We start from the raw sequence: 26,028 nt of genomic DNA, 5'->3' as shown, positions 1-26,028 counted from the left end.
AACCTACAGATTTCTATGAGCAGCATGGGCAAACTTCGCACTACCATCATGCAGCATCGCTCTGGTGTTGACTAGCGCTATTGTAAAGATAGTTGCTGTTACAACAAAGACTCATGCCAGTAGTGTGTGTAGTTAGCAAAGATCACGTGCAGTTGTTTAGTTTCATTTATTGTATTCCATAGATCTTACATTAGCACTGAACCTTTAAAATGTGTAACAAGTCGAGAGATAAATTTTTTTGGTGATGTGTACTGTTTTCTTAGAACGCTTACCGATAAAAGAACTGCCGTGTTTTCAGTATAGGATATAGCGAATTTTGTCAGCAATGTACGTTCACCTTAGGAGCGCCTACGGGTTTATTCATCTCTATAGAGGCAAAACCTATGGTATTAATTTTTAAGGGTAACATGACATTTAGATTCTTATTTTAAAGGCTTCACTTTTCCAGCTGTTACCCCTTATTCCCAAACTCGAACTATTACATTTTGTTTTACCAACCTGTACTGATTATCTTTCCTCCGATATTGCAACGATATCAACGCACATGCAAAATACGAATAGTAGTAAACACGACATTATAATCTACAGTACATAAGATATAAAAAAGCTTCTCCCCCGCAGTGTAAGTCTTTATTCTCTTCTTTCTTAGATGATATCTAACCGTTTCCTGGCATAATTCTTTGCAGATCGAAATAAAGTTCACAAAACAAAATTTGTTTCTTATCCAGAACGAGTAGAGTAGAATAATGTAAAGCAATTCAGCTCGTTATTACTTATGTTTACTACAACAATAACAATTATTGAGTTGTTATCCAGCGTTCAGCCCAACTCTATCCCTATATCGCTGTCTGAATGAATGAATGAAAATTAATTAATGACTTCGTTGCCAGTTGTTGGATAATGAAAATGGATTGGCACATAGGCTACAGGCTAATATAAATTGGTAAATAATGATTACAATACAGTAGATGTAGATTAAACTTCACAAAATAGCTCTGAACACAGTTGCAAAATTTCTCATTGCAAGAATCCATGTGATCATAGCACAGAATGAATGAATGAATGAATGAAGTAAAATATCATATAAATTTATTATTCGTACTTGGAATTTAATACATTTTATATATTCACCAAAATAATCATTTTTTTTTGTCTGGAAATATAGTAAAATATATAGGTACTTCAGAATTATTGTAATATTAAGTGTTTTCAAAGAAACAAAATTGCAGGATTTGCCTCTGGAACCACACCTACAATATGACAACATGGACATATTTTGTAGTTCATTGTTGCCACATAGAGCTGATTACAGTTTTAACAGATGACCAGAGCATTTAAAGTGAAAATAAATTCAATGAATTATATTTATTTTTACATCGGCTGGAAAGAAATGTCTCGTTAATTTTCATGAAACCAGTTACGGAGGAAATCGGTATCCCTTGTTAGCTAGCTGCTACGGGTATCGATTTACTTTCGTAGCTTGTCGGGCAACGTGGCATCACTGTACATAGCTAGCTGTTTGAATCGAATACCAGCCTCGGCCAAATTCCCACGACTCCACGAGTGCTGCCGAGCGCTGCCTCCAACGTCCGACTTGGCTGCCTACGTGTAGAGTTTCTAGTACGCTTCGTAGGGGAATATTCAAAAGTAAACCGTTTGGATGAAGAATAATTTGTTTTAATGTGTTTTGAATTCACGAAACTCGGTGTGGTATGAATGTTTCTTACACAGTATTTGTTGTGTTACTGATTTAAGTGAAATAACGGAGTTCATTATGGTGGTCACAACAGCAGTAATTAGTTGAAGAAATATATAACTTATTTACCATAATGAATGTTGTGATGTGGTGTTACATGGAATGAGGTTATGAATATCGTGTTTTTCAGTAATATAATAAAAGGACAACGTCTTTGTTTCTTTGTCTTTTTATATGTTCAATAGCGTCATGAGTAGCAGACGCTGTGTTGCCACATAGGTAGTACGATAGGCTAGTGCGAAATGCTCTGACCTGGTTAAATAATATTTTTTCTTTTGATTTCAGATCCAGAAGACGGTAAAATAACAAGAAATTTGAAAAAAGAAGGTAGTGAACTTAAATTAGTTGGTAGCATTTTATTTTCGTCTGAAATGGCCCCTGATGGAATAAAACCAAACCCTTCGACTCATTTGGCTACGATGAATGCAGACAATTTACACAAACAAATGTCAATGGATACAGTAGACAGTCCTCCTCAAGAACGCACACCTGTCACGTCACCATCTCCCATACCGTCAACTTCTGATGTGGGGCCCTCCGCACATCCACAGATTACCTTCAATTTGAAACGAGAAATGGACCGTCGGAAAACTTACGAAAAATGGCCAGTTGCGTTTATGGACCCTAATCGACTGTCAGCAGCTGGTTTCTATTACAAGAACTTAGAAGATATAGTGCGTTGTGCTTTTTGTGGAGTGGAGGTGGGACGTTGGGAACAAGGGGACGATCCCTTCAGGGACCACCAGCGATGGTCGCCGTCATGTGGATTTGTCAGAGGCTTGCCTGTTGGAAACATACCTATCAATGCAGAAGGGGGACAACCTGAGCCATCTCCAGGAGAAGTACGTCGTAGCTATGACGTCTGTGGCCCTTATTTGGAGCTCAGACCAAACTCTGGCCCTGAGCGAGGTAAGATTCTGATGATCATAATTTACCGCTTTGGCGAATATTACCGTATATACTAGGACCTACAATAACTATACAGTTAAAGGATAGACTAATCCATTCTAAACTTAACTAATTTAACCTTTCAGTTATTTAATCGTCTTTTATAGACCATGTCAATTGACATGGGGAGGTTTATGCCTTACTGGAGTGAACAGATTGAGTAACAGGATAATTATAGGCCTATACTTAAGCTACCGTCTCGTTTTCTCAACAAAACTTATTCAGAAGTCTTTGATTTGATTTGATTTGAGAATACATAGAATCTACTAAAAAAAAGAGTGGAAAGCAATAATTTTCTTTATAGTACAGTTTTTTTTACTTTGTTATTAGGTTATTTAGTGTCAGTGGGTTTGGTGATAGCGAGATGAGGCCGAGGATTCGGCATAGATTACATGACATTCGACATACGGTTGGGGAAAACCTCGGAAAAACTCAACCAGGTAATCTGCCCAAACGGGGATCGAACCCGCTCTCGAGCGTTTATTCAGTTAGTAGCTACGTACGACTTGAAGGTTTGGGAAGACTTGTGTGTGCACTGTACGGTATAGTTGACTGTGACCAACTGAGGTTTGTATGTTTTTGATATTCCTTTTTAGAGGCGTTTAATGAGTTGTGTCATTTTGTCTTGTGCTGCAATTGAGGCAGTACATTAGTGTCGGTGTCTGATCGTGGGGATCGTGTTGCACTATGTATTACCCTCCGCCGGCGTATAGCCTATTTCCGTAAAATATTACGACTTAAAGGTTAGATTATGATAGATGAGGTGGTAGCTAAGTCACGCGAGGCCGAGGAATGTGACAAGGTTGGAGTGGGTTACGTGAGGGAATAGCTAAATGATAGGATACGGAGGACTGTGACAAGATTAGAGTGGAGGATACGGAGGACTGTGACAAGATTAGAGTGGATTAGATGAGAGAATAGCTAAGTGACAGGAGGCCGAGAACTGTCACGAGATTAGAGTGCGTCAAATGAGGGGATATTTAATAAGGACTGTGACAAATTTAAAGTTGGTTATATGAGGGGATAGATAAGTGACAGCAGATCGAAGACTGTCACAAGATGGAATAGGTTCGGTGAGGGGATAGCTAAGTGACGGGAGGCAGAGGTTTAGAGTGGGCTATATGACAGGATAGCTAAGTGACAGGAGGCAGAGGATTGTGACAGGTTTAGAATGGGTTAAATGAGAGGATAGGTAAGTGGCAGGAGGCAGAGGATGGTCACAAGGTTAGAGTGGGTTAGATGATGGGATAGATAAAAGACGGGACAGAGGACTTTGACAAGGTTAGAGTCGTTTATCATTGTTTTCCGCTCACATGTAGTAGTTTGCATGTATTCCCCAAGACAAATCAAAGAGTACTGAATAATAATATGCTCGTTATAAATTTTGTACAAATATTCCAATTACATCGTGAATTGCTGCCAATTTGTCAATCTCTTTCTGTTCAGACCTGTTACGAAAGTTTTCTAAGAACAAACAACGGAAAATAAAATTTTAAGTCTGCTATATGACATGGTATATGAGATGTGATTGGAAAGTTTTAAGACAAGAGCCGCCACTGTTCTATGGAGGGAGGGGGTAGGTTTTCCCGCAGATGTGAAAGAGAAGGCTTGTTTTGTCCTTGAAACGTCTTGAAAATATCACCGCGATCTTTGTTCAGTAGAGAGTGGCAGTCTGGTGAGCGAAGGCGTGTTTTGGTTATCTGCGGATTTAATGATTTCGCAAATGGATGTAAAAATGGAACACCGAGTTTGTGTCAAATTTTGTTTTAAAACCGGGAAATCAGCTTCGGAGACTTATGCACTCTTAAAAACAGCTGTCGGGGATAAATGTCTGAGCCGATCAAATGTTTTTGTCTGGTTCAACAGATTCAAAGAAGGCCGCGAATCAGTCGAAGATGACCGGCCTTCCACTTCAAAAACCAACGAAAACATTGCGAAAGTTCGCGATTTAGTGCGCTCTGACCGTCGACTGACAATCAGGGAAATGGCTGATGAACTGAATTTAAGTTTCTACGCGGTTCAGTCAATTTTAACTGAAGATTTGAGCATGCGTGTCCCAAGAACTGATTGTTCGGGTCAAAAATGACCCAGACTTGTTAAATAGGGTAATTACAAGCGACGAATCATGGGTTTATGAGTATGAACCAGAAACAAAGGCACAGTCATCTCTTTGGAAGAGTCCAGGTTTGCTGCAACCGAAAATAGCGCGACTAAGTCGGTCGAATGTGAAGACATTGTTGCTGGATTTTTCTATTCTCAGAGTATCGTGCATTACGAATATGTCCCTAGTGGGCAGACAGTCAACCAGGACTACTATAAAAGTGTCCTTGAGTCTTTGCGCGAAAATTTGCGGAAGAAAAGGACTGCACTCTGGCGAGACAAGAATTCGGTCCTCCTCCATGACAATGCACGGGCTCATTGTAAATTCTCAATCAGGGATTTTTGGCTAAATTACAAATTACTGTGCTTCTGCAACCTCCCTTACTTACCTACGACTTTTAAGAAACCCGGAGGTTCATTGCCTCCCTCACATAAGCCCGCCATCAGTCCCTATCCTGAGCAAGATTAATCCAGTCTCCACCATCATATCCCACTCCCTCAAATCCATTTTAATATTATCCTCCCATCTACGTCTCGGCCATCCCCAAAGGTCTTTTTCCCACCGATCTTCCAACTAATACTACATGCATTTCTGGATCCGTCCATACATGCTACATGCCCTGTCCATTCTGCAACCTCCCTATTCCCTTGATATAACCCCTGCCGACTTCTGCCTGTTTCCTAAATTGAAATTTTCGCTGAAAGGGAACCGATTTGACTCAATTGAAAACATTCAGACAAATATGGAGAGGGTTCTTAACACCCTTAAGAAAGAAAATTTTCACGAAAGCTTCCAAAATTGGAAACTCCGTTGGCATTGGTGTGTTCAGTGAGAAAGGGACTACTTTGAAGGAGATCCATCACAATAGCCTGTAAGTACTGCCATTATGAAATTACAAGCCCAGTCTTAAAACTTTTCAATCACACCTCGTATAGCTTCCTCTACAGTGACTGAGTGGTCAGACTTAAGCGTGTCTTATAAGTGGTCCAGATTCGAGTCCCGATCACACCTGGAATATTTCATTGAAACTTGTCACGGACAAGGTCGCAGCTGCGGTTATTCTCAGGGTTCTCCTTATTTATCATGATAGGCACACATATCATTATCAATATCTTTCCATTCCGTCACCATTTTATAGAATTCCTCGAATGTCGGCTGGCGCTGCTTGGAGGGGCTGGCCTAGGAAGGAGTGTACCAGTACTTGCCTGCTTGAAACCAGGGTACACAGTGAACTGTGGTGTAGTCAGCCAGTGTGGGTTTGAGAATGTGCCTAGTTCGAGGGTTAGCACAATAAATCCTGAAATGTCGCAGTGCTGGGTCGTAGTGTCACCTTCCAGAAATTCAATTCAAAGACTAAATTCCTGTGTCTTTTGTATCCCATAAGTTCCCTATATTCAAGTTACAGTAATGAACTTCCAAATGCCAGCAAGATAAAGTATTCTAAAAAGAGCCCTGATCTCTAGCTTTTTTTTTTTTGTGTAAGTTTGGCACTACTATCTGGATCATACTTTTGTTTCATTTTTTCAATATGTACATTTGTGCTGCTCATAATAATGTTGAAAATTGTTGATTTACCGGTATATATAAACAAATGAAAACAATCGTGTGTTTTTGCGACTTGGACACTAATTGTGATACCCGGCACCTGAAGCACAATGTTTTTGAGACGGTGTTCTAACATTTGGCACCCCTGATTCCTTCTATCATTTAGTGTTATCTTTTCGTAGGATATGTTTTGATGACGAAACTTCTCTATTGTCAGTTTCTTCACAGCTCGATTCAGTGTCTGGATTGCGATGACTCATGTTCACTAATTTTTGATCACTTTAATAATCAGTTTAGTTTTTATTTTCGCTTTCACTACTTCTGTATTATAGTGTAGTGTTCATCAAGCCATTCTTTACTTAGTTTGCTAGCAGTATCTATTTCGAAAAAGAAACTGCAATCACAGAAATTTAGGACAATAATGTAATCATAGTCTAGACAGAATTTAAAATAAATAAAACTTTATAATTCTGATTAGTAATTAGAAGTACAAATACAGGACAGTAAATTAATCGTAGTTTAGATAAAATTACAAATAAATAAAAAACTCTAATTCTGATTAATTGGAAGTGACTTATTGTTACTATGATAAAAGCCAAATTTCACGTTAGCAGACAGCTAACCTATATTACAGTTTTATTCTATTAGTCCCCCTTAAGGGGAAGGGCACAGGATTGGGACTGCCTTGGCACATGGGCCGCTTGGGTAGGTCCATAGTAGACTTACTATGTGGAATGAAATGGTGTATATGACCTAAGGTCCATTGCACTACAAATTCCCCTGTGTACTGTCTCCACATTTCTCTACAGCCTACAGAATCCATTTACCTTTCTGTGTAGACATCACCAGGGTCCTTTTAACTCCAGTTCAGTGAACTCAGGGAAGAGCCCACGGTACATAGCACTACCACCAGCAACTAATGACCACATACCACAGGGTTCAATTTCGGCGGTGACCCACATTGAAGCAAGCCTGAAATATGGGAAAGAAACTATGATGATGATGATGATGATGATGATGATGATGATGATGATAGGGGAGAAGTGTAATTATGATAGTCAAATGATTCTCAGGTCCAGCACAGAAAGTTCCGATAATTCTGCTTAAATTGGTTCAGAAAAACCTCAACCAGGTAACTTGGCCCAACCAGGATTTGTACCCGTGGATGTATCACGGGTCATTATCACTCCTGAGATAACATAGTTAAAAAAAATTCAGTTCTACCTGATAAAGAAAGTTCACATGAATAGTCGCGTGGCATACAATTGTAGTCCGCTCAAAACTAATGCAAAATAAAATTATCAGTATATCACAGCGCATACAAACACACTGAAGTGTACAGAGCAATATTGTTGGAAGGTACACAAGTTCCCATACGTTTGATGACGGTTGCATGATGATAACCACGACACTATAACAAATATGACTGGATTACTATTGTATGCCTCGCAACTGTTCGAAGTGCTGGGTGGCTAATAAATGCAAAAGTAGTAAAAATAATACTTTACTAAATAAATAGCTATAATTTAATCTGTAAGTGTGAAGTACTCTTGCTAGTAATAACAGAAGCTGATTGCAACTGGTGAGGGAAATAGGTTGCCATCAAGATGGTTCATTTGCGAAATATTTAAAAAAAAATGGACGTCTGTAATGTGCATTTGTCTGTATGCTGTTGTTCTTGTGTTGCAGGCATGAGCAATGGCGTGCACCATGGACTGATGATGACTGCTGAAGAAATGCAGAAACATGGTATTAATCAAACTAGAGGACCAATGCATCCGACGTACAATACCAAAGAGGCTCGATTGAAGTCCTATGAAAGTTGGCCTCGTTCACTGAAACAGAAGCCTGAAATTCTGAGTGATGCTGGTTTCTATTACACAGGTAAGTTGGCATCATGCACATTCGTACCTAGCGTGTCAATATGGTTTCATGTAGGGCTAAGAAACTTCACTTTGTCAATATGCGTTATTGAGTTCAATTCAATTTATTAAGCCATTAAACATACAGTGATAGGCTTCGTCACAATACAGAAGGGAGGGAAAAAACATACATTTGAAAATACACATATAATTGAAAACAGTAAAGTTTAATTAGAATGAAAACACAAAACATTTTGAAACACTAAAATTAATGAAAAACTTCACTCATAATGTAATAATTGTAACTAAATGTGAATAACTTTATTTATTAAAAAACAATTTCGTCTGAATTTATGTTAAGAAACTCATCTACAGAGTAGAAAGGATTAATTAAAAGCCAATTATAAAATCTAGTTTTGAAACTATTGGTTGGTAACTTATAACATCGACTAGGAAGCTTATTATATAATTTCATCCCCATGACAGAAAAATTTGTACTAGTTTTATGTAATCTACAGTACTTATGGAATATTAATTTGTTCACTATTTCTAATTTCATGATCATGCATATTGGCTATTAATGAGTAATTGTCTATATTTTGTCGAGTGTAAAGGACTAGGTCATATATATATATATATATATATTATATATATATATATATATATGTATATATGTATGACAGTTAATATCTGTGATTGTTTGAAAAAAGGTCGACAATGTTCAAGATAGTTTGATTGACATAGAATTCTAATGGCTTTCTTTTGCAAAATCAAGACACTCCCAATTTTGCTACCATTTCCCCAGAAAAGTAAGGCATACCTAATTATCGACTGAAAGAACGAAAATTAGGCACATCTTAAATAATTGTTGTCTGAACTGTATTAAGAAAGATGTATTTTCAATCATGGTTAGATATATACAGTACAGTAACGTATTTTCCTCAGTGAAACTTATCTACTGAAGAAGAATTCATGAGTTGTGTTTATACTTCTTATCGAGAATGGAACCTGTTTCTCGTCACTTATTTAATACTAGTTATTAATTATTAAATTGTTTAATACACTGTTGCGTAGCCTCTGAAATTAAAATACATTCTTGAAACTTGCAACCTCGTGGTTCGGTAAGATTGCCAGTAACTGCTAATTTGTCTTGAATAGATACTGTTGACGCATGAGTGGATGACATGAACTATTTCCTGTTTGTGTTTAGTTCGAAAAATTAAAGTAAACTGCATGCAGTGATGTAATGTATTGTTCTCTTGCAGGCAAAGGCGATCAGACAGTGTGTTTCCACTGCGGTGGAGGTCTCAAAGATTGGGAGGAGACTGATGATCCATGGGTTGAGCATGCAGCGTGGTTCCCCAAGTGCATCCACTTAGTGCTCATAAAGGGACGTGAATTCATAGAAAAAGTGCAAAGTCTCAAGGAAAAGAAAATTCCTGTGCAGGTGAGAACATGTTTTGAAACCTTAATGCATTATACAGTGAGAATATCATTTTTTGAACTGTAATGAAATGGTGAAGTTTTAATTTTTGAAATATTAAGTCATCTTCTATTATTATGTTAACTAGCTTCAGTGCTTTGATCAACTACGAATAGAAATATTTCTTTTCTTTAATCAATGGGAACTGATTTTGGGTATAGATTTCCATTCAGAGTTGTTTGTAGGTCACATTACAGGAAGTGCAGTCAATGGGCATAGTGATGAAACAGACCCACATCCTTTCATCAAGTCATTCTCATTGGTCTACCAGAGATTAGTGGATACTTGACCAAGAGCGACAAAATTCTTAGCATTGTTGGGAGCCTCTGTAGTTTTACGGCATATAAAAGAACTCTGTCCCTGATAGAGGGCTTCAGGCACAATTTGTCGCCATTTCTCGTCCACATTGAATTTCTGTACTGAATAACCTTGAAAGTGTCGTTAAAGTACTACTTTCTACTTTTGTCAATAATCAAATATTGTTGCGGTGACGGAAATTTGATGGATCTTGATTATCGTCACCTTAGGCTATAGTATTTGCTGTTTAATACCAGTAAATTAAATTATCGTTGAAATTCTAAAATTGTAATTCTTGACAGTCACATACTAGTACATATCTCCAGGATGACTAACATTTGCGCACAATTTTGGGCATCCACTCAGTGCAAGGGTAGTTCGAAATATTGAGTCAAGTCTAGACTTTGGGGATTAATATTATTGCATGCAGGCCCCATTATGTAACACTTCTTGTTTGATTATAAATTTTTTTTTTTTTTCCTGTGAGATCACGACAATCTGCAGCATTCTGCAGATCCACTGTCATAACATAAGCAAATCAGTTTTATCTATCGATATCAATAACGATATGACATTCCATCAGAATATGTGATTCAATGTTTCTTTAATGTAATAGCATTTATGAAGCTTCGAAAATGGGTCTGAAAAACGGTGCATATGCCGATACTGAGGTTGTGAATGGGCCAAAGCTTCATGGGATGCTGTCAAAACTGAGAGATGGTTAAACCATTTACAATGTGTAGTATTAGTAATGCACTGGATGGTACAGAGGACAATTTGTTGTAAGAGGACTCAGATTCTGATTTAGAAGAGGTTTCAAACGACTCTTCATTTATCTCTGGAAATGGCTTTCTGGGTTTCAACGATGAAGATTAAAAGTATTCTTTCCTAGTTAGATTAGGTAGACCTATGTATTACTTTACATTTGAAGTACTATAAATTCATCATTTCGATGATATTCTCCTTATTTTTATATATTCAGTGACAAATATTTTTTTTCTTGAAAAATATGTACAAAAAAAGGGGGGGTTGCGTCTTAGATGTCGGCAAATACGATAGTTACATGTAATTGGTATAATTTTTTATGGAATTGAGTCTGCCGATGTAGAGTAATGGTTAGCACACCTGACTGTGAAACAAATAGGCCCAGTTTAAAATCCTGATTCGGACAAGTTAGCCGGGGGTTTTCCCTGAATCTAATAAGAACAAATGCTAAGTAACTTTCGGCATTGGACTTGGACTCATTTCACTGGCATTATCACTGTCATCTCATTCAGACGCTATATAAACATAGCATTTGAAAAAAATGCCGTAAAATAACCAATTAAAAATTATCGGATTGAATTAATGTGATAATGTTGTGTTACTGGTTAATACTTCTTGTAATATGTAATTTTTTTCGAAGTTATAAACCTAAAGAATGAAGTTTTTATGTGGTAAGGATTTATTTTGGAATATTATTGAAGTAGGCAGACCTGCTCTTGGAATAGGCCCCGTTCCTCAAGTAATGAGTAACACCTCCTTTAAAATGTCTTTGGTTTTTGAGACAATTATAGCCATCACTTTCCTTCAGTATCCATGGCAACGCAAATAATCTTGCATAAAACTCTTTTTAAAAGTTACTGTTGCTTCATTTGTGAAGTTGACTTAGCTACTCTTTGATATCCTAAAGAAACCTAGACTGATTGTAATGTGTTGTTTGTTGCAGGAATACATAGATTTGCTGGAGGAAGGACAGAAGTCGAAAGCTTCATCATCGTCGTCAAGGTAAGTCTTTATTTTGTGTAACTGGTAGGAAAGAGGTGCAATATAAGTTAGTGTATCAACTGATTACTCAGTTTACACGAGAGAGAATTGTATTTTTATAATCTGTAACAGTCATAGTTATCTTCGTAGGTTATCCTTTAAAATCTTCGAAGACCCAGCTGCATGTAGCACAATTAAATTATGGTTCGTCACAAGAGGACTGGATTTGATGTCCAGCATAGTTATACTATGAAACTTGCGAACTGATGTAATTGTGAAAGGTCCCCTCTCCCCACGACACTATAAGAATGTGAAGTTTCTTCCTTCCCTCATGATGTGAAGGACATAGGTATCACTTTGGACGACAAGGAACTGCAACTATCTGAACCCCTTGCATTTAATAGCACAAATCATGCTATTAGCCCTTAGTGTCTCATCATTGCTGCGTCACATTTCTTAAGAAGATCTAGCATTACTTTGGATACATCACTTGATGAGGGACTCTAATATAACAGGGGAGAGGATGAAGCCTTCTTTTCGGCAGAAGCTCATTTACTTGGGACATAGTTGAGCCCACACGAGGTATAATCTTTTCGCTGTAAGAAAAATCCTAATGTAAACAGTAGCACGTGACTGAAGTGAGGCTTTATTGGCCGCTGTTTGGCGCCATTGATTCTCAGTACGTGTTCCCGCCTACTGTTGTACATTCTGTTTCATGTTAAACATTTCCCGTTACTCGTCAAGTAGACCTAACCTCACTACTATGCATTCGTTTGCTTAGGTCAGAATTTCGTTTGCTTTATAATTACTGTCATTAAATTATTTTAAAGTTAGGTGTAAGGTTAATCGTGCCAGACAAAGGAGTTATTCCTTCCAATCCAAGTTGTCAGAACTATCGTGGGCAGGATTTATGACGAGATGATCCACAACAGTGTCAATAAACCCTTTCAGCTAGAACGTTGGATTCAACTCACTTAACTTATTATATACATTTAAGACTATTTGTTTTTCTCCGCTTTTGAGAGGGTTTCCACTCTTATGTTTAATAGCCACACACACCGAGGATGCAGAAGCCATACTTCAGTACCACGTGCTTACGTGAACAACTACGAGCTCAAGTGACGTCAGCTTGTTACAAGAACCGATTACATCGGTATTACTGTTGGTATTCATCCGCGTTCATAGCACATAACAAAATATAAAAGTAGCTTTTCTTTTACATAGCGTTTTACATATGAGCGAAATTATATGTTTCATTGTATTTAAGAACTAAAATTCAATTTTTTATTTTCAAATAATATAAGATTATGGTTTCCAAAAACGAACTATATGTTCCTGCATCATGTGAGTATTTTGCCTGGGGGCCAATCACGGGTATAACAGGAACGTGCTTATGTTTACATTAGGATTTTTCTTACAGTGAAAACAGTATAGAGCCAGTGGCCTTGGATCTCAGTCCTGAGACTCTTTGTGAGATTGAGCCTAGTATTAGAAATTTATTCCTCCCAACTTCCCCCTCTTTTCATTTCATTGTCTTTATTCCAAATCTAATTCATTGTAACATGATCTTGTGTTGCAGTTCAAATACAGAAGAGGAAGTTGCATCATCGCAGAAAGAGAAGTCCGATGTATCTGATGAGAAAGTGATAGACGATGCACGGCTCTGCCAGATATGTTTTACCGAGGAGCGTGGAGTGTTGTTCTTACCTTGCGGTCATCTTGTAGCTTGCGTGAAATGCGCGCCTTCTCTGTCGATTTGTGCAGTATGCAGACAACCATTCACAGGCACCGTTCGCGCATTTCTTTCATGAATACTTGCAACAGCAGTGCACATAGATTTTTTGAAGTGGTGCTGAAAACTGCAGTGTTGCCAACATGACTTGGGACATTGCTGAATATAAATCTTTCAGGACCAACATCACTTCGCCAGCTCTTTAAAATCAGCAAATCTTCGGGCAGAAGCTGTTTCATAAGTGTTGGCAACATTGCACGTTTTCGTGATGTGCATATTTAATATGTAGGAGATCAGCCTGTATGTTTTGTATTGGAATTTTTATAGAAAGTGTAACTGCGATGGAGTGTGGTTTTCTTGCCACACATGTCTCCAGTTTTGAGACAGTCTGTTTGTTTGTGTGTGTGTGCTGTCTCCACACGTGTTCATTAATATGCACTGCTGTTGTTGCATCGAGTGGATGGAAGTACAAATTGTAGTGCGCTCAGATTCTCTGTCACGGCTGGGTGAACATGAAAGCTACCAAGTTTCATGAACATAATCTTGACTCCCTGAAGAGAGTAACATTCCAGAATCTCTAGTTACAAAGTCGTATCAGAGAGTTTGAGAGACTACGAGGTAGACTGCACCCACATTTCTGTGATTATATTGAATTCAATGCACCATCATTGTAAAAATTCATTTAAACACTTTTATTTTGTAATTAAAAGAAATTGCAATTCATTTTTATTTGAATGTTTATTCATTTATATAATTAGAAATTATACACATTTAGATAGTCTTCCTAATGTCATGCAGTACTAAAATTATATGTCTTCGAACTCAATGGAACACTGTGCAATTTCGAGTTCTGTGTCTCCGGTATATTTGTGACTTCACGTAGAAACATTTAGATTTCGCCCATACGAATTAAACAAGTTGCTCAGAAGTATAGTTTGAACTTGCATAAGTCTACTAGTTCAGTTATCTTTAAATTCTCAGAAACCATAATATGTTGAAGGCTGTTTAAAATGGGTGCATATATTCTGAAATTTACAGACATATCCCGTGAAATTGAGCCCTAAGAGATATTAGCAAATCAAAAATGCTACTAATCTCCACAATATTACCAGAATATTACACAATCGTCAAAACAGTATGCCCGAATGTAATGAACAATGAAAACCTTGCGGAAATTTTCAAATCAAAGTGATCTAAATTTAAAAAGAAAGTCTCTTGGATTTAGTTCGTAGCAGTATATTGTTACTCATATTAAGAAAAAATTGCTAAACATAAAAAAAGCTTATCTTACTGAAAAGGGGGAAAAAATAAATATACATTAAAGTTACAAGTGTCTTAAATTAACAAATAAGACCAATTACACAAAAAAATCGCAAAAAAGTACAATTATGCTGTAACAAGTATACCCTTAGAGACTCAGTTCGTCATAAATACGTAAATACTGCAAAAATTAATTGAAACCTAGCCTGCTAATGACAATTTCCTATTCTTTTCTAGCATTTCGCGTGTTTGCAATATTCTCTCTGCAGTGTTTTCTTACAAGAACTAGAAAATCAGTTAATTCTGTTATCTGTGGCGTGAAAAGTGCTCTACTTTTGCCAGTAGCAATATATCATACTTAGTTTTATGATACCACATCCTCAACTATCTTTGTATCTGATTTTCCACTCAGACATTGTCCATTTTGAAGATCTTACTCTTCCATGGCATTAGATATTTTATTTAGTACATTTGTTATCTTCCTCTTCTTTTTTCTCCAGGTAAACTAATGCAGTTGTTTGGCAGCGTATATTTGAACTTGACAGAATCATAGTATCACTTATTCCACACAGAAATATAGTCCTCTGGAGTCTCAGAATTCGGAACTATATATTGCACATCACATACTTAAAGTGTTCCAGAGTGCTTTCATATACTTCTGCTTCCTATGCAAGTCTGCACATAGAAAATAGCCCACTTGATTAACATATCATTCTCAAATAGTGCTTAAACCGAGGAGTTAGATCTACCTCTTTATTACTAGTTCGCCTTATGAAATAAGAGTTGGGCATGAAGTCTTACTTGGGAGTCTGATGGCACATTCAATTTGAGGACAATGCTTCCTTGTCGGGAAAGAAGGAAAGCTTTTTATTGGAAGCAGATTAGTCTTATTTCCTTATTGAGAGTTGACTGTTGCCTACTGCTATTCGTACTCTCTATTTTTGTTGTAGAAAAAATCCGAAGTTATTTTAATGTGCTATAGGAGTTTTGCTGTGTTTTCAGGCCGTCTAGATGTTGACAAAATTTTTCAACATCCAGACAACCTGAAAACACAGCAAAACTTCAATATTTAATATTCAAGTATAGTTAAAGCTTTTCACACTTTTTTCCTACTAATCTTTTTTTGCTGCAAGACATTAGGAATGATAAATAGTATTCGTGCATTTATTATAATTTCACAGCAGAACAAAATTATGAAGATTTTACTCTTAATGAATGTAAACTTAACTGATATATGTAAATATAAACTAATTCATGTAAAGGAAAGAAGTTTTGTGTATAATTTTAGAAGTCTTTTTTTTTTTTTTTTTTATCTCGTAGGAACTTTGCAGCACCAAGGTTGAACTGATTTTGTTCCTGTAATTTAATTCTTTAACTCGTGATACACCGCATTCCCAAAGAAAAAATAATGAATGTTTATCGCTTTCGAAATTAGTGTGGGGAAAAAGTGGGCCACGGAAGCTATATTGCATCATATATTGTGTTAACACTTTTCTTATTTGAATATTTGTTAATTTTGGCTATTAATATGAGGTACAATGTAAAGCAATAGTCTTCTTTTCCTTATTCTGACATTAGCTGTGATTTTAAGTTAATATAATTCCAACTTAGACCTCTTACTGCAAATTATCAACAAATAAAAAGAAAATGGAACTTCTCCTTTCTAAAATATTTGTTTCCAGGATATGTTTTAAGTTCTACGTTTTTGTAACTTCATTGGCTTTTTGGTATTGTCTTTTTCGTAAAGAAAAGACACCTTTAGATTGAAATTGGATTCTGCTGTGAAGATAATTATATGTTCTTAAATTGTAATTTTTAAGTGAAGAAATACCATACCTTATTTCACTAAGGATGGTTGTCACAATTGAGGCGGTTAGAAGCAAAGGAGTGTAAGTGACATTTCTAAAAAATAAAATGATTTAAGTGCATTCAGGGTAAACTCAATTACGAAGTTTTCAGAAGAGACGAAAAAAAAAAAAAGAAATGAAATTGTCTACTGTCGCCTTTTGAACATGAAGAAAACTATTGTCTGTAAAGGTGGTTACCCATGTTAACTAGGTGGCTGTCTGTGAAAATAACATTATTGTAAATTCTGAAGTTGGAAGTCCACATTCGTCCTTAGCGCTCCAAGAATGACATTGTCTTCCGACCTTGTACACACAGGTTTTGGCAAAGTTATACTACCAGCTTTTGTGATCTGATAGAGGAGCCATTTCTTATTAAGAATTCGAAAATACAAAGAATGGACATCTGCCCTTAGTGAAATAAGGTATGGATATAATGTAGATAGCAGGAAGCAAGTGTTGCTGTTAATTTTTGTGCAATGTGAACAAGTTATATAGCAGGCTTACAGGTTTCAGATTGGAACTATTATTTAAGTTGGGATCAAAAACGGTAACAATGATAAAAATACCATTAAGTGACGTTTCTCACAATTGAAAATATAGAGTGATTCTTACAGAACTGGACCCAATGTTGTGCCTACAATTCACAAACAAATGAAGGCAAAATTCGCAAGAGACTTGCCTTGTATCATGTAAAACATGTGCACTTCACATCAGATGCTGAAAGTGACTGCTATTCTCTGCAAGGCACAGGTTGATGCACTTCATTTTTTCATTTACTCTTGCCTTCCAGGTTTGAGGCCTGTCATGGAAAACCCTATCTTTAAGATAGCTCCCCCAGAAGAAATCAGGGCTGGTGAGATCGGGTGAACATGGTGGCCACAGACTAGCAGAAATGATTTGGTTACCAAAATATTGTTCTCATTGACTCTTTAGATTTATGGCAAGTTTCCCTATCTTGCTGAAAATAATCTTGCATTCCACATCATCAAGTTGCTCCATAAACTCTGAATATCTTCTTGTATGCATTAGTGTTAACTATATTCCCCCCCCCCCCAAAAAATAAAAAGATGCAATAATCCTTAAACCAGATACCATACTTCCACTTTCACTGGATGTAATTGGGATTCGTTTATTTCATATTGCCATCCTCAAAACTTCGTTCTGAACTGTGGTTAGGTTTCAAGCATCTGCTGATGATGTACAGCTTAGACACAAAAAATGACAGCTCTCCTGTAGTGTGAATTTGTCTAAGTCCACTTAAGGCAGTGCCTGGTTCACACAACTAGGGAAAGGATGTTTATTTTACACCCAATTTATCCCTTGAATATACCTTCGTTATAGATTATTCATAACAGTTGACCTATAAACAGACAGAAAAAACAACAAACAAACAAAACAAAGTTAAAACAGAGCGGAGTCGTGCATAAAAAATTCCTTCACATGTAAACATAAGCTCTCACGGAAATCAACCGAAGTCTTAAAGTCTTCCGAAGGGGACTTAGCATATGGCAGCCAGTCATTTTTTTTGTCCAAGACTGTACCTGTGGTGACATCAGGCAATCTTGATTTTATAAGTGGTTTGAATCCATGTTATATGTTGCATTTTTAACTATTTATTGGGTTTTGTTTTGTAAGAATGACTGTATAATAATGAATACTATATTTTATTATTTAATACTGATATGTCTTAATGTGAATCATTTATCAACATAGAAAGACATGTTTAATGACGATTGTTATCGATGTGTTATAGTTCTTGGTTGTTTGAACAATATCTTGAAGGAAGTGTCTTCAATATTGTATAATCCCTTAACAGTATTATCGTTACGAAAATCCTGATAGAGTTCATCACATATTTATTCATTACTTAAGTTTAAATTTACCAAAAGGTGCGAAACAAGTGTGTATAACATGAATAAATTCACCACTGTACCTTGTTCTCAAAGACTCAAATGGAACTAAAGGAAACTATTCTGAAACCTAACACAGTACTGTATCTCAAAGGTACTTACCTTCAAAGTTTGTGAAGTAAGAGATTTTCTTGGCTACATTGAAATGTTCACTCATTGTTTCCACCATCCCTTCCATTCTCTCCATCTGCTAGTTGATGAGAGTACAGTAGTCACTGAGGAAGATCGAGCTAGTTCTGAGAACTAGTCCCAGCCAAGTAGCAGTCCTAGGTGACTAATGCAAAGCATGTGAAACAACTTAATTATTTGTAATTTTCTAAAGGTGGAATCAATAAGTAGTTGCAAGATAATGAAAGCAGGTTTCTTTACAACACGTAAATAACGGAAACTTCATTACCAACTGATTTGAAGATCTTAAATGTTAAATAATTGTTTTCACTTTCCAAGGACTTTCTTTTTATTGACAATTACAAAGTAATTCGTGATTATAAGCAACCGAAATTAATAAGTCTGGAATAAATACACAATAAGAATAATACTTTTGGTACTATTATTGTATAGTGCACCTTAACATATGAACATCCAATAGAAATAAAAACTATCTTTACCACTATCTTAAATCTGTGACAAAGTAGCTACTAAACATCGTGTAGATGTAGATATTTTAGTGGTCTTTGAATTTCCCTTCATTTAGTATTTACACTGCAGTGAACTGTGTGATAATTCCATGCTAATATTAAAGTTGTATGGAAAATGCAGTTATGCTGTCATATGATATGGAACTATTTTTCTCAGATCTGTCTCATAAACATTTTTTTTATATTGATATACTTTCATAGGGTCCTTGATCAGGTTTTCATTTCTTCAGAATACTAAAGTTCCACTGGTTCCGTAATTTAACCTGAGCCACTTGTACAATACAAGCAAACTGTACATAAATTAAAAAGAAAACGTGTGGTATTACGTATACAGGATATTTCAAAAGTGATGGTCAACAATTTAGGGATGAGAAGTAAAAACAAAAAGAAGCAACAAAAGTTCCAGTAAACATGGGTTCGCAAATTAACTGTTTATGAAATAATGTTATTTTTTGCTGGTGAACTGAGCACCTGGATAGGGTAAAGCGGCTACATTCATGCTTGTTAATATATCGTATCTCCTCCATCCCTTTTCCTTCTAAGTGAGAGATGCAATGAAGTCTAAACAGACGATATGGTGAACGGTGAATAGGTAGAGGAGGGCCTGCATCTAGATCATCGAATTTAAATCATTTGGATTATTGTGTACGGGATTGTGAAGAAATAGTTTACAAAACAGATAGGCTATCACTACACATGAAGAATTGCAGCATCGTGTTGTAGATGTCTTCCAGAAAATGAATTCCCAGGATAGCTCAAGCGCATTCGCATTTCTTTGCAGAGAGGACTAGACAGATGCATTCAAGTGCATGGTCAGCATTTTAAACACCTGCTGTAAAATTCAGTTAGTATGTCCATACTGTACTGTACTGTACCTTGTTTAGCCGCAAACTTCACTGTTGTTAAAACGAAAAAAGTATCTTGTGTGTGTGTGTGTTCAATCACATTTCTGTGTTGTTGAAGCCAAAATTATTAATTTTACTGTCTCGTAATTGACAAATTTAATAGTCACCCATGTTTTTTTTAGAATTAGTACTTAGTACTCCAACCAGCATAAAATGGCATTATCTCATAAACAGTTGATTTGCGGACCCATCACTTTTGAAACTCCCTGTATAGTATATACTCGTATTTCTAAATGGAGATTGTGCGTGAGTATAGTTTGGTGTGGGAGATAATTTTTTTTATACGTAAACTATGAGTTATGGTTGTAACCATTGTTGTTCAGTATTTGGTCCATTGTGAATTTGTGTCACTGTTATAGGAAGTTTGGAAACAATATACATATATTTTTTTTTGTGCCAACACAGTTTTAATATATGCAAATCTTCAGAAATTTTGAAATGCATAATTGCTACCAGTACACTAGATCTGCGACAAATAATTATTTTCGGTTACTAAATTGTGTTTACCATTAGTACTCTGTACAATAAATGAATACAGTATACAGATGTCTCAAAAGTACATGACATAACTTCAGGAATGTGTTCCTCATATGTAAATAATGAAAATAGTTTATATGTACATAGATCCAGAAATGCTTAGTTTCCGAGTTATTGGCTTTAACAACATATTCTAATGCCTTCATCTCTCACTGGTGGTTTTCTGCAATACAAGATACTGTTTAAGACAATCTAATAGTTGTCTGGTTAGTGTTACATGTTGTTGAGACCATATATGTTGATTGTGGAAGTTCACAATTCTATCACATGTGAACTGTGCTTCATCTGTGACTATCACTAAGGCAGAAAAGCTAGGAGTTATAGCAAGAACTATTGGCAGAACACTACTTGCACAGGGTAATCTATTGGTGAGAATGCCTGTACACATTGCAGATGCTAGGGATACAGTTGTTCTCTGAAAAAACTGCAGAAATGTATGTGATATTATTATTCCTACAGAACCACCATAACCACAACAGAGAATTTTATAGGAACAAAAATTAATAATATCACATACATCATCCGTTTAACAGTACATAACTGTTGGATCCCGGCCACCCAAGTCACTCAATTGAGTGCACAATGACAATATATGTCGAACATTGAGTAGGCCAAAAAAGGGGGGGAAAAATCAGAAAAGAAGTTTGATCCGATGCCGTGGATTGAGCTTCGGCATAGTCAGTGGTAGAGCACACAACGTGTAGAACTGGGGGTCCTGGGTTCGATCCCCGACGCCAGGTCGAATTTTTCTCCGTTATTAATAAACAACTGCAGAAAGTCAAACAAGGATTATTCACATGCATTGCTAACCTTTGTGTGTTGATTTCAGGAATTGCATTCATAATATTCAGAAGCTCCTTTTGCGTATATGTTGTAGATCTTGATCTTCTTTTGATGGTACAAGGTGCAAAATTCTCATACTTTCACAGGCGGCACTGGATACTCACAAATGTTTTCCTATCTGGACATTGTGGGAACCTTTCTTGGTAAAAGTGATGAGCCTCTAGAGTCTACAGCATTGTCATCTACCAAACTATCTGCTTACTCCTATTTGTTTACATGGTCTCAGCATGAACCAGACAACTACCAGATTGTGTTGCAGGAACCCACCTGTGGGAGATGAATCCTTTAGCTCGTGTTGTGAATTCCATAACTTTGAAACCAAGCATTTCTAGACCTTTGTACACACCCAGAAACAAAATTTGGGCCACCTGAATTTTCCAAGTTCCAGTTATAACATACAGTGTATGCTCAGTAAGCACTGAAACTTGGAAAAGTCAGGTGGCTCAAATTTTATTTCTGGGTCTGTACATATAAATTATTTTCATTGTTTACATAATATGATATGATATATTTATTCCACCAGCTTACATCGGTCGTGATGGCCCTCCACATTTCTGTATGCAGTGCCATCACTCCCTTAGATACATAATATTCTGCTTACGGTTTTACTAAACCTCCGGCTATTACATATAAATGACCCTGATCACTTTTCTATCATGTCCCTCACCTCTGTTTCCCTCCCTTCTTCTTATATTTACCCTTCCCTTTCCTCGTTATCTATCTTATTCTTACTTAATCTCATTTAACTAAACAATGACTTCTTTCAATCTCTTATTTATTGTTCCGAACATTGTTTATATTTGTTGAACTCTTCCATTGTTGTCAACTTATTTATTCACTTGAATCACTAACATTCACTAACCACTTATTCCCATTAATCTTGTCTGTATATTTTCAGACGAAGTAGTTTCTACAGTTTCATTACCTTTCCATTCCCACTTTCGTTATTATATTCGTATCACTACTTACTTATTATCACTCTCTGGTTATTACTTGTATCTTGTCCTTTTTCACTATTATTCCCTTGCCTTACTGTGTTTACATAATATGAGGAACCCATTCCAGAAGGTATGCCACTTATTTTTGGGACACTCGGTAGAGATCTTGAGATAGATCGTCGTATTACAGTGGGCATTTGTCTTTTTACATTGGAGGGAGCTTCGAGTTGATTAAAGCTATGAACTTCATTCTTTCACTTTTGCAGTAGGTGTCTATTACATTGCCATGATAATTTCTGGTATAGCCTATGAAGTCCAATGTGACAGACACTGGACAGAATGGGTTTCACGATTCCCAGAGGAGAACTATGACATCTTTTTTTTTTTTTATTTGATACATCAATAGCATTTTCTGCACCTCATTTATATCCAATCCTGTTACGTACATGTAAATGTACGAGATACAGGCATTCTCCGAATACCGTTTAGTTATTTTTCCGTCATAGATAATAGTTTTTAATTGTATAACATAGCCTTTCCATATGTGATTTTATGTGACATCTCCGTTGAATTTTTAAATTTTCATGTCGTCAGTTATTATTTTTTGAGTATCTGTACAATGTCAAGGAGGGAACTGTCTCCGACGTTTCAAAATGCCTGGCTGGTTCCATTCTCAGGGACAGAAAGACAGTTGTCTCACAAATATATTGCAATCGTTAAGAGACGATTACAGTGTGTGTGTGAGACGGTTCGGCCATCTTTCTTTCCCTGAAGATGGAACCAGCAAGGCGTTAGGAAACATCGAAGACAGTTCCCTCCTTGGCTCAGTATAGATACCCAAAAATGTTAACTGCAGTGAAAAGTCCTTAACAAATGTCAAATCAATGGATACATGAGTACAGTGGAATAGGTCTCCAGCTTGTGTCTGTTTCTGTCACAACCCCAAAAATACAAATTTATTGCCACAAAAAGAAATTAATTTTCCTATAATGATGTTTATTTTGGAGACAGTTAAAACAAGACTTCCTTACACAGTGAGAGAGAAAGCGAGAGAAGATTCCAAAAAGGTTAGCTGCCCTTGAAAAAGGGGTACCGAGCGGTAACAGCACTTAAATTAATTGTAGATCAACAATATTCTAGTTTAAATTTAAATTTTATTTTAATTTATTTTTGGGGGGCAGCTATCCTCGACATGAATAATTTATTTTTCATATATAGAACTGTACAGATGGTTATTTACAATTAACAAGGAATGTCTTAAAACATTAAACATTAAAGTTGTTGGTATGCATTTTTTTCTCTCGAAAATTAGATAACATGTTTAATTTTTGAGCCCATGTTTCAGTATATAAAATGTTTAAATTTTGTTCATTATATAAATTTGCCAGTGATTTTCATTTAACTCCAAAGGGATTTCATGACAACAGGACACTGAATTGAATAATTATGTCAAGTGTATGCATGTGGATATGTGTGTGCTGATTGCCTGGAGGAACAGAGTAGTGAAAAAATTTGCAACAGCAATGCTATGCTTCTTGTAATTATAATACAATGTAAAATATGGTAAATATAGTAAAATACAACAGCGCTGTGTTTCTTTCGACACCTTGTTCTCCTCAATCCATGACAATTCGCGCGTGTGTGAGCGCGCACACCCTTGGGCAGAGAACTACGGTTGAATGAAAGCTGGAAATCCTGTCAAATACCGTGGAGTATTCTTTTGGTTTTACAGCCTAATACCAATCTTGACCACCCAAGTAATGCTTTTCCATGTCGCTCTATTGCCTTGATTTCCTATCCTGTGACCCTGCCGGCTACCTTTCTGATATTCTTCTTCACTTCGTCCAACTACCTTAATGGAGCTTACCCCACTGTTCCAGTAACAGTAATTAATCTTTCACGTGGCTCATTGTCATACTTTCTGCATATGTGGCCCAGCCATATGTCTCATATTGACACCTCATATACATCTTGACCAATTAAACTTACTTACAAATGAACTAAACAATTTTGTTGGGCCACCCGTGCTTATAGCAGCTTATCGGCACACAACAAAATGAAAGTATTGCTTACAAATGGCTTTTAAGGAACCCAGAAGTTCATTGCCGCCCTCACATAAGCCTGCCATTGGTCCCTATCCTGAGCAAGATTAATCCATTCTCTAACATCATATCCCACCTCCCTCAAATCCATTTTAATATCTTCCCATCTACGTCTTCGGCCTCCCTAAAAGTCTTTTTCCCTCTGGCCTCCCAACTAACACTCTATATGCATTTCTGGATTCGCCCATACGTGCTACATGCCCTGCCCATCTCAAACATCTGGATTTTATGTTCCTAATTATGTCAGGTGAAGAATACAATGCGTGCAGTTCTGTGTTGTGTAACTCCATTCTCCTGTAACTTCATCCCTCTTAGCCCCAAATATTTTCCTAAGCACCTTATTCTCAAACATCCTTAATCTCTGTACCTCTCTCAAAGTGAGAGTTCAAGTTTCACAATCATACAGAACTACCGATAATATAACTGTTTTATAAATTCTAACTTTCAGATTTTTCGACAGCAGACTGGATGATAAAAGTTGCTGCAGTTGTGCCAGAGAATCAGTCCCATTCCGAGGCTTATTTGAAGGATTCGAAACAAGCTGTTTTTTACGGTGATGGGTTGTTAGCCCTTCGCCCAACCCCCAAGCTGGAGGACCACCCCTCATCAGCTGTCCGCGACTGCTTATTCAATATATTCGCAGCTACCCTCCATATCTGGAGGCCGTCTCTTCGATCCGCAACCTGAGTACGCGCCATGCCGTGATATATCATGATTAAATTTTTTTATCTGTTCTATGGCTAATTTTATCCCAATTTATGGTATGGAAAACAGTTAATTTCGGAGGAAATATACACCCTGTAGGGTTTTCTCCAAAAAAGTTTGCCTCCTCACGCATAGACTGAAATGATACAAGAAGTTAAATAGCTGCCATGTTCACCACTGTGGAGTAATAGCGCATCAAGTTTGAATCATGGTGGGGACAAGTTTACTGGTTGCGGTTTTTCAGGGGTTTTCCGCTATCAATTGAAGGGTTCAGAGCCATAGTGGGCCAAGCGCCATTTATTAAAAACAGAGAAAACAAGATCTAAAATTAAGTGATTACCATAATTTAACGAAACATATAGCAAGTAAGATAAAGTATGCACATTAAAATTAAATGATATGTTAATCTTAATTAAATTAAGTATGGTATTTACTCAACTTTAACCCTTGCTTTCTCCGTTTTTAATAAATGGCGCTTGGCCCGCTATGGCTATGAGCACTTCAATTGCCGGGTAACTTTCGACGTTGGACCTCGGACTCATTTCGCCATCATTAATTCACATATTATCAGCCACACCATACATAACCCTAGTTAAGTTCATGGTACAGTGTGCTGTACTTGTACAAGAGCATGGCCGTTTGGCTACCCGATCGTTCACAGAATAGGAGTGGTAAGCACAATAAGCTTCAGGTTGCAATGCAAGCCTTCAAATCCCTCCTCCGCTGAGGGGATAGCTCCTCCGTACAAGAGTAAAAAATATATCTGCGATCTTGTGAGGGGTGGGAAATATCTGTGAAAGAAAACAAATTAAATGTATTTATTAGCAACTGAAATATGAACATTAACATTTTTTGTGCCTTTCCCCCAGTTGG

At 36.8% G+C, this 26,028-nt stretch overlaps 1 protein-coding gene across 5 annotated transcripts in view; it reads left to right on the top strand.

Moving 5' to 3' along the window:
* Diap1 (Death-associated inhibitor of apoptosis 1) overlaps positions 1-23,933 on the top strand; it is a 200,419-nt gene extending 176,486 nt beyond the window's left edge. For 4 of the 5 annotated variants that reach the window (XM_069824659.1, XM_069824661.1, XM_069824660.1 and 1 more), the window contains 5 exons: positions 2,042-2,665; positions 8,040-8,234; positions 9,478-9,659; positions 11,701-11,759; positions 13,318-23,933. In XM_069824659.1, the coding sequence (XP_069680760.1) occupies positions 2,042-2,665; positions 8,040-8,234; positions 9,478-9,659; positions 11,701-11,759; positions 13,318-13,549 (1,292 nt within the window). In that variant the 3' untranslated portion in view covers positions 13,550-23,933. Of the gene's footprint in view, positions 1-1,553; positions 1,711-2,041; positions 2,666-8,039; positions 8,235-9,477; positions 9,660-11,700; positions 11,760-13,317 lie in introns of those variants that run through there. The other variant, XM_069824663.1, reaches the window with a different exon arrangement.
* Positions 23,934-26,028: the final 2,095 nt, after the last annotated feature.

This window comes from Periplaneta americana, chromosome 4 (assembly GCF_040183065.1).
Source record: "Periplaneta americana isolate PAMFEO1 chromosome 4, P.americana_PAMFEO1_priV1, whole genome shotgun sequence".
In the NCBI taxonomy this organism is placed as follows: Eukaryota; Metazoa; Arthropoda; class Insecta; order Blattodea; family Blattidae; genus Periplaneta; species Periplaneta americana.
This window is presented reverse-complemented; position numbering and strand designations above follow the sequence as displayed.